At 29.0% G+C, this 10,692-nt stretch overlaps 1 protein-coding gene across 1 annotated transcript in view; it reads right to left on the bottom strand.

Moving 5' to 3' along the window:
* LOC105617799 overlaps positions 1-9,429 on the bottom strand; it is a 15,818-nt gene extending 6,389 nt beyond the window's left edge. Inside the window, exon 1 of the mRNA XM_012199353.1 lies at positions 9,310-9,429. Coding sequence (XP_012054743.1) covers positions 9,310-9,429 — 120 coding nt within the window. The remainder of the gene's footprint in view (positions 1-9,309) is intronic.
* Positions 9,430-10,692: the final 1,263 nt, after the last annotated feature.

The following is a 10,692-nucleotide window of genomic DNA, read 5'->3' on the forward strand; positions in this document are numbered from 1 at the left end:
TGTTTCAATAAAATTATTGTTATAGTAATTTATTCTAATTTATTTTTATAAAAGGATATTAGCACATAGCAATGTAATTTCGAAACACGTTACAAAAAATACATATAAATATCAATTTCACGTATAATTCGCTTTTAAATCTATTTGATAATAAAATCTCTAATTCGCAAATGAGTCATGCATTGTTTCTAAAAATTTTGCTAAATACGTAGATTAAGAGAGCTCGCTCCCCCAATGATCTTGATCTTGACATATATTCTTGAGACTTCCATGGATCCTTTCTATATAAAGATTATGCGTTTCGCGGGTTTCTTCCAGATCCATTCTTAGAATGCCAACGTTTCGTGAACTTTGCAGTTCACTTCATCAGAGCGAGGAGCAGTCTGATACTGTATATGTTATCAAGGTCATAATCCTGAGTGACCTTGAAAAAATTTTAACTGTCAGACGTTAAAAAGTTATTGACAATCAAAGTTAGTAATTATTTTCTTGTTTTAAATGAAAAATCAATAACTTTAGGCAGGGGGGTATGGGATGAATTGATCAAAGGAATTTCACGCGAAGCTAATTTCATCTTACCCCCCCCCCCTCTGCTTCAGGGGCGAAGTTGCTTCGCGTGGAAAGTCGCGCGCCTCTTGGCGGGGAAGATGTCATGACCTTGACAACATATGTCAAGCTCGAAGTCATTGGAGGTGCTTCCCTAATCTACATATGTATCAAAATTTTTATTAAGTAAAAAATATAATATTCAGATTTCTTTCACGAGAATCAAATATAATCTAATCAAAGATAATAATATGTCAAATAATAACTGCTAATAACTGCTAATACTACTATAATAAACTTCAGATTCTATCAGTATAGTAAAAAATTTAAGAGTTAAACATTTAGTATTAAGAAAAATAAAAATTTTTCTTTATCTTATAGAAAAATATTGTATGGTTATATCTGTTATGAATATGAAACATATTAATATTAAAATAACTTGAATGTATCTATATAAAATTTTTTTAATTTCTGAAAAATAGTTTAAAATTATAATAAAATATTTATTGAATTATTTGCATAAAACGAATTATGAATAAGATTCGTCAAGTATATGATACTGTTGCCGAAGATTATTCATTTTCAATTTATTATCTCTACAATCTTTTACTTGTTATCGATATAAAAGTCCTTTTCAATTTCTTCGCCTCTCATTACGCTAATTATTGCATTTCGTTTTTTCATTTTGATATATTGTTATACTTAATATACTTTAAATATCATCTATACTTTGTATAGTATATTATAATTGTGAGAAATATTATCCCATACATCACAGTTTTAAAGGATATTCATAAGACGTCTTCATCATAAGGATATTTTCAAAATGCCATTCGGAGAACTGTGGGACTTCTATGGGATTTTTTGAAGAAACATACTTGAAATATCATTTTAATTTAATTTCTTTCTTTATAGCATTGTCTTTGATCTTTTCTGCAAAATATAAATACTTAATGTCTTTTTTTACATTTTTAATATCTTTTTCGATTTTAATTTTTGCTAAGTTCTTGTTTTTAATAATAATACATTTTGAATTCATATTTAAAAACTGATACTGTAATAACGACGATAAAGATAATAATATAATAATAAAATATAATAATAAAATATAATAATAAAAATAACGATATTTGAAAATAATTAAAGGAATTATGATGGAATTTCTAGTAAATAACAATATTTGTCTCACTGTGATATTCACTCTTTAGTAATAACTCGGGCGGTAATTAACGCGAAGTACTACTTCATGTTTTGAATATGACAACATATTTACTGCAACTTTTCCGTATTTGTTGCACATGTAGAAGAAATGTGAAAAAGTGGGAAAAATGAGAAAAAGGTGCCAATAGTGTGAAAAAGTGAATAGATGATATAGACGAGGAAATAGATAATAAATATCATAAATAACTAAATAAATAACGTAGATAAGTAAAAATAATAATAAAGTAATGGGAGCAATGAGAGCATTAATACAGCGCGGGATAAGTGCGCAATTTATTTTTTGTGAATCTGTCATCACACAACATAGCTATGAATTTGAATGGGAGAATATAAAAATTTTAGATATAGAAAGACAACTGAATAAAAGGCTCATTTTTGCTGAATATTTAATTACAAACTAATAATTCGAATTTACAATCAGACACAAAGTTTTTTGCATCACTCTTATGTAAGCATCTTAGAGAAATAGTTGCATTATGTATTCGCCTTTAGATTATTGTTTGTTTTTAAAGATAGACATTATAAATATTATAATAGTCTGACTTATAATTATTTATTGCTCTATACGTGGCTCTCTGAATAAAATTTTGACGGTCATTGCTTATCTGACTTTCATCTGGATAGCACATATAAACAATTTTATATTTTATACTTAATGTAAAACAAAATTTTTATGTTTTGTAATCGTTTTTTTTTTATAATTTGATTTGCTATGTTTGGAATAACTGATTGTGATCTATGGAGACGGAAAGTGAGCAAAATAAGTATTCATAGAATTAATAGTATAATTAATATCTTTGCTCATTGTAGAGAATTAATATATTATGTGAATATTATTTGACTATTACTATTATATAAATTCTTTTACTATTATATAAATTGCGCATCAATTCCCGCACTCTCTTTGCCCGTTTATTCTACTTCATTTTTAATTTCGAGAGCCCTATGAATATTTAAATTTTGTTTGTATAGATAGATAAATAAAATATTATATATATATATATATATATAATATCGGATGGACAGATAACATCGATAGATAACGTAGATATGTACATAGGTATGTAGATAAATGATGTAAAATAGGATGCGATAGAGATACGGAAGAGATGTGGACGTGCCGAAAAAGTACGGAAGCGATGCAGAAATGGTACGGAAAAGATGCAGAAAAATTGCAAAGGAATTGCGGAAAATGTGCGGAAAATGTGCAGAAAAGGTGCCAAAAGCATGGGAAAGCGAATCGATAACATAAATGAGTAGGTAGATCTAGATAGGTAATAAATATCATAAATAGCTAAATAAATAATGTAGATAGGTGAATAGATCAAATCGACAAGTGATAAATAAGTATGTTCGCCAGTATGTCCTTCGAATAAAGTATGCTGTCCCTGGCGAAATAATTTCTCTGCTATTTACATAATTTGTATGCATTTTCTTTGCAATTTTGTTTCCATTTGTATTCAATTTCTCTCAAAATACATTTCATAGAGAAAATGCAAGAAAATTTCTTTTTAGTTTCTTCTCAGTTTCTTTGCAGAATGGTCTTGCAAAGAAAATGCAGAAAAATATCTCTTGTAATTTCTGTAGAATATTTTAAAAAATTTATCTTTTCTTTGCAATTTTGTCTATAATTCCTTGTTAATTTTTCTGCTAATATGATTTATGGACAAACTTCTCTGCTGTTATTCTCAGTTTTTTCCACAAATCGCTTTTACAAAGAAATAGTATATACTATAAATAGCAGAGAAATTATTCCGCCAGGGACAGCACATTTTATTCGAAGAATGTACTGGCAAACATGCTTATTTATCCACTTGTCGATATGATCTATTCATTTATCTATATTATTTATTTAATTATTTATGGTATCTATTACCTATCTGACGGAATAATTTTTGTGCTGTTTATATACTATTTCTCTGTAAAAGCGGAAAAAATTGAGAGTAATAGCAGAGAAGTTTGTTCGTACAAAAAAATAAATTATGTTAGTACAAAAATTAGCGAGGAACTATAAATAAATTGCAAAGAAAAGGCGGAAATTTTAAATAACATTGTAGAGAAATTAGAAGAGATATTTTTCTGCATTTTCTTTATAAGATCAATGCGCAAAAAAAATTGAAAAAGAAAGTCAAATTTTCACATTAAATAACAAAGAATTTGCAAAGAAACTATAGAGTAACTTGAAGAAATTTCCTTGTACTTTTTATGTGAAACATATATTGAGAGAAATTGAAATATTGAATAGAAATTGAAACAAAATTGTAAAGAAAATACAAATTAGTGAAAATTGCAGAGAAGTTATGCAGAGTAGTTACATTCCTCACCTTTACTTCGTCCTATAATAACTATTCGATAGTGATCATTTTTTTTTATAATTGTACTAGTAACATCCAGGGTTGGACAGTTACTTGATCATTAACTCGTAACGAATTAGAAATCACTCGTTACTGAGAAAAGTAACTCGATATTTAACGCATTATTTTCTATTCATTACTTGTAACGAGTAACGTTACAAATTATCTTTGTAATTTGTAACGTTACTCGTTACAGTAACTAATGTTACTCAGTAAGTAAACGCGTAATGATGACAAGTTATTTTTCAAAGTGATTTCAACATTAGTATAACCTCACAATATTTAGTTACTGTTATAATCATAAAAATGTTCAATGTTATTGTCAAATCGTCATTATAAAAATAAAGGACATAAATTTATGCCATCCCAGAATACACAGACAATTTAATTTTATTTAATAAATACAATTTAATAAATACATACTAATTAAAGGATCGATGATTAAACAAAAAAGAACTATTAAAAAAGAGTGTGTTACAGTACATTACTATGATCTTTCTATTCAATTGACCTGCAATTTCTCTGAATTAATTTCATAGGCCATTTTTTAGAGAAAATGCAGAGAAATAGAAGAGAAAAGCAATATTAAATAATACTAGTACATTTCTCTGCAGATTCTTTGCATTTACATCACAAATGATTTTTTTTTAAATCCAGAGAAACTGAAGAAAAAAGCAATATTAACTGAAAACAGTATTGAATTTCTCTGCAAATATTATTCCAATCAAATTTGCAGAGAAATTGCAAAGAAATTTCTCTGCTTATTTTTTTGCAATTTCTGCGCAAAGACGGTTCCAATTGTAGAATTAACAGAGAAATCTGTAGACATATTACAAAGAAATATGCAAAATAATAGCTGAGAAGTATTTCCACCAGAGTACCTACTTCTATCTACTCATCTATGTTCTCTATTCACTTTCCCACACTTTTGGCACCTTTTCCGCACACTTTCACAACTCCTTTCAACTTTTCTGCATCTTTTCTGTATTATTTCTGCACTACTTCCATACTTCTTCAACACTTTGTACTTCATCTCTGCAATTTTCACTAATTTATATGTATCTTTTTTTGCAATTTTGTTTTAATTGATATTAAATTTTTCTCAAAATATGTTTCACATAGAAAATGCAAGGAAATTTTTTTTCAAATTACTCTACAGTTTCTTTGCGAAATTTCTGTTACTTACTGTGAAAATTTGTCTTTAATTTCTTTTTAGTTTGCAAATTGGTTTTGCAAAGAAAATATCTCTTTTAATTTCTCTACAATGTTGTTTAAAATTTTTCCGTTTTTTCTTTGCAATTTTGTCTATAGTTTCTCATTAATTTTTCTACTAATAATTTATGAACAAACTTCTCTGTTATTATTTTCAATTTTTTCCACAAATTGCTTTTACAGAGAAATCGTATATAAATAGCAGATTAATTATTCCGGCTGTAGCGTCTCTTTCATGACATGATATTATCCCCATAATAATAAAAAAGATATTTTTAATATATTAACTTCAAAAATATACTTGACGGAAGATTACCACGTCTCCTGATAATTGATTTTGATAAAATTTCTTTATTTCTAAAATATTACTTAGCTGTCAATGTTTTTTCCCAAACTTATGAAATCACAATTTCCTAAAACATTATTACGACTGATTTGTAAAACACACAAAGAATTTTGTTAAAATTATATTTATGATGAGTAATTATGGGACTCACTATTAAAGATATATTCAATAATATGAATTAGAAGCAATAGTCGTAACGGTCAAAGCTAGCTCTTTAATGCTTAAATAATTTAATCTGAATTACTATAGTATATATGTATATGCTTAGATACACTGAAAAAAAAATTTGTGAACTAACTAAACACATTTTGTTATTTACAGATTTAGTTAATTCAACAAATTTTATTTAATCGAATTCAATCATAATCTGCTTAACAAACTGTTCAATATTAAGCAGATTACGGTTAAATTCAATTAAATAAAATTTGTTGAATTAATAAAATCTTACAAATAAATAGTACTCTTCATAGTAATTAAATAATTTGTAAAAGTAAATTTACATAATTCAAATTATGTTTGTAGAAATATTTACGTAATAACTCGTTAAGGATGTTTTATATATATTTTTAAAATGATAACAAAATTATGAAAAAATTACAGATTATTCTAAATCATGTAAAAATAATACAACTGATAGTTTACTCTCTGAATTATAAGTATTTTAATAAATAGAAATATTTTTTTAAATATTCTTTAATAAAAATATATGGAAATGTATCATAAATTACAAAAATTTCAATTCTTTAATATAAGTACATAATGTATTCAAGATTATGTGTATAGAGTTACATTGCATGAACTAGTTGTCCAATAAATATATTAACAAAAGAGCAAAATATTTATTTGTTCTATATTTTTATAACTAATCAATGAATCGCAATGAAACTTGGCATAAATTACTTTGAATATTTAAAGAACTTATAAAAGAAAATTTAGATTTTGTTATCCTTTTTAAAATTTTAATTTTTAACTATAAAATTATTTAATAACAAATAAATAAACGACAAAAATGTATTATTAAATAAAAATATAATCTTGTTCACACAACTTTCATGTGTATATAGTTTATTTAAGTTATTTATTTGAAGTATAAGTATTAAATACATTTCTAAATTTAATTTTCTTTGCAGGAACTATACGTGTGATACATCCTTAATAAATTACAATTTTTTAAAAACTGTGTTATCAATATATACAAACGTAAAAATGCAAATATAATATGTATAATATTAAATTATGTTATGTAATATTACAAAAAACTGTATTTACATAAAATCTACAAAAAGAATATTTTTTCTTAAAATTTACCCTGAAAATATAATAGTTGTAATACAAAACAATATTTTAGATTTTTGCCATGCACTTCAGTAAAATTGATTAAATTTATTTTATATTTTATTATAGTTTTATTGGTGAATTTTATGAGAGAAATTTACATAAAATTCTTCGAAATATAGTGTTGTCCCACGATTACCATATTTTCAGGGTAAATTTTAAGAGGAAATGCTTTTCGTATAAAATGTATTGTTGTTATTGTAATTTTCCATCTAATAAAGACATATTTGCATAATTAAAGACAAAAGAACTAATTCTTGTAAAAATAATTTTATATATTACTTCCATCATAAATTATGGAATCATTTGTCTCGGACTCTAGTGGTTCTTTGTCTATCGGTAATCTACCATCCCATGTCTATAGGCAAATTATTTTCTTCTAAATTGGATAAAGATCTTTTCAATGGCACTCAGAAAATTTAGCTCTAATGTTATTAAAATCAGGTTTAAAACTTTTCTTGAGGCGAATCTTTTTGAAAAATTTCCTAATAATTGGATTTTCTATATTCCAAGCAATTTTTACATATTGATTTATGTAATTTTATATACTTTTTTTAGTTGAACGAAGGTCTCATAACTCACTATTGTAAGTTTCTTCTTTTGTATTAGCAACGTAGATTTCGAGAATCTACCTTCTCCTCTTCTTTTTATATTAACAAGAAATAAATTTTGGCCCATCTTATCTTTCAATACTTTGAATTCATCTGGGTATACGCAGCAGAAAGCACATCGGCGTGAAAAGTTTTGAAAACTACTGCTTCTATCTAAGGCTGTCAAAAATAAACCTATATTACGAGATCCAACACGCAACTTTAGTCTCAAAGGCATTATGTAGCAGGCATACAGCTTCAGAAAAATAAGATATATGTATATCACGTTATGCGTTCGATGAAACTCGCAAATCGTATAAATTACGGAAGGGTGTTTTCATAATATGCCGTATTGTGCGCACAGCTGTTTCGCGAAAAGCGAAAAAAGAGAATAGGCAGCCTTTTTTGGTATTTGAATATTGGAGTATCACGAAGCGACCGGTTCACGGCGGGGGAACGATTCCAAAATGATAGAAAAACCGAAATAGCCGGGACGAATTACTGGACGCGCGGCGGAATCCGTGTAAAAAAAAATTCCACGAATTTCTCACGGACGGTACATTCTCGCGTAATGAGAATGTAATTAATCGAGAATGGTACGTATATCTGTCGCCCAGATTTCGCTGCGTGTTAAGGATGCAAAATATTCCCGATGGCATTCTTCGCGATAAAATTCACTGGCGATATTCGCGCAATATATATTTAACGGGGATGATATTTTCGGGCAAAAACTCAGCATGCGTTCCGAACGCGTAGAAACAGCCGTTCTACACATGGCAGAATTTCAATTTAGCGTAGAAGGCCAGAACAATCATTTGCGGAATGCTCTGTGTTCTCACAGATATTGCGATCTTCGCCTATCCTGCACCGACTTGTGCGCGTGTGTGTTTAGTCCTTTAATCCTTTAGCTACTACTCTAATGTTTAATGTAATCGGGACATTTAAATCGCTTAATTACCTTTGAAAGGCCGTAGCCTATAATAGTAATTGATTATGCTGTTTTGTATGCGGAGAACTTCAATAGTTATCGCATTACTATTTAAAAATGTTCGACTCTTCTCAAAACAGATAACGTCCATCACAATTTTGACGGCGTTTCGCTCATAATTTTTTTGCGCTACAGTTTGTTCTGAAGTTGCCGTAACGTGGAAAATTGCTAAATCGATCATGTTCCCGCCGTCAAAATTTGATGAATCGTTAATTTAACGTTTGTTAACTTTTTTCGTGCCGAACATTTTACGCTGTAAACTGATTTCAGATAGTTTGCGTAGCTGTAACATCAATGCAATGCCTCTTTGTGATTATTTTTATTTTAGCGAATTCTCGTTTAATTTTCCATAAATCATTATATCTTACATATAGCTTATTTAAAAAATCCATCTTACAAACTGCACTGATTCGTTTATATTTATTTGAAAGACAAATAAATGCTACTTACTAGATCTTCACATAAAAATTGCGTAAAAAAATAAATAAAAATAACTTAATTATTTTAATTAAAAATAATTAAAACCTCTTTTATTTTTTTTAATAATTATTGCGCAATAAATTCAAAAGATATATGATCGAACGATATTTTTAATCAGAATAGAAAATCATAACAAAAATGGTGGGGCCAAATAATTAACAGTTTATTTATTCAACGATAAAAGACGACTTCCTTTAACCTCCATCGCACGTAATAGGAATCTCATATGACACTTACGAAAAAGGTGCTGCCTTTAGGGAAGGCCAAAGCTCTGACTGGTCTTCCGGAATGCGTAGGTCCCAAGAGATTGAAGTAGAAGAGAATGAAGTAGACACTGCACCAAAACCGTGGGCGCATAATTGTCGTTATCGAGAAGAGAAACGCGGGACCAGAGCCAAGGTTACTTAGGAGGACAAAGTTATCATGAGATTCGTTTCGAGTTTTGCGAAGAGGCAAAGAAGGAAAAAGAGAGAGAAAAACAGAGAGACAGGGGGGAGAAGGGAAGGGGGAGAAAGAAAGAAAGAGAGAGGGGGAGGGAGAGAGAGAGAGAGAGAGAGAGAGAGAGAGAGATAGAGAAGAAGAGTACTCCGACATGACACACTTACGTCAGAATCCGCCAACGTTTAGCTCGAATAACCACTACGATCATTCGTGCAACGTGAGCCAGGAGCTTCTCCGCGGGGACTTCTCCTTCCATTTTCTAACTTCCGCGCTTTCTGCTTCTCTCTCTCTCTCTCTCTCTCTCTCTCTCTTTCTCTCTCTCTCGTCCCGACTGTTTCGTTGCCAATTATGAGGAGCGTGGTTAGCGTTAATTCCATGAGATACACTGGTCGCTTAATTCCGACCGAGCGTAACTGCGAAAGTTATTCCCGCTCCAAGTACCGACGAGTACGCCATGCTTTTACGCGTCCCGAAAGCATCGATCAATTACCAGCATTTCCGCGAATACAGTGATACTTACTTAACTACTCGTTACGCAATGTTTGCTCTTCGACGAATTATCCGCTTAGCTCGTTGCTTTCATTACTTTTCTCATTGAAATCTCTATTTCAATATCGTTTCAAGTATCCTTGATGAATATATTTCCGCGATTATATTAGAAAGACTGAGACAAAAAAGAAGAAGCTCCAAATATCTCTTCTTGTAAAAAATAAAATTCTTTTTTCTAAAAAATAGAATTTCCTTTACTGCTTGTAGTATTACATTCAAGCAATAAATCCAAGAAATCATTAAGAATTATTATTTTTATCCTTTATTGTTCAAAGTAATTGCGTCGGAAACTTAAGGATCGATCGCGACTTTATTATAGACTCAGTGATGCTTTCTTGATTCGGTTTCGTCTTGACTATCTTTTTTCAAGTCTTCAACCATTTCGTACCAATTAGTAGAAACGCGATTAATGTTAAATTAAAGAAATGCGATGATTGCGCTTAATTTAACTCAAATGTAACTAATCATGACAATTTTTTGCGTGAATTTTTCAAATCAATATAATCTTTTTTTTTTCATGAGTCACATAATGCATGGCTTCATAAAAATACCAACTAGCTGAAAGTGTATTCTACACTTTATCTTTATAAAGGATAAAAAATTGCATTGAAAGAATTTTTAGTCTTTAAT

This window comes from Atta cephalotes, assembly GCF_000143395.1.
Source record: "Atta cephalotes unplaced genomic scaffold scaffold00014, whole genome shotgun sequence".
NCBI classification, from domain to species: Eukaryota; Metazoa; Arthropoda; class Insecta; order Hymenoptera; family Formicidae; genus Atta; species Atta cephalotes.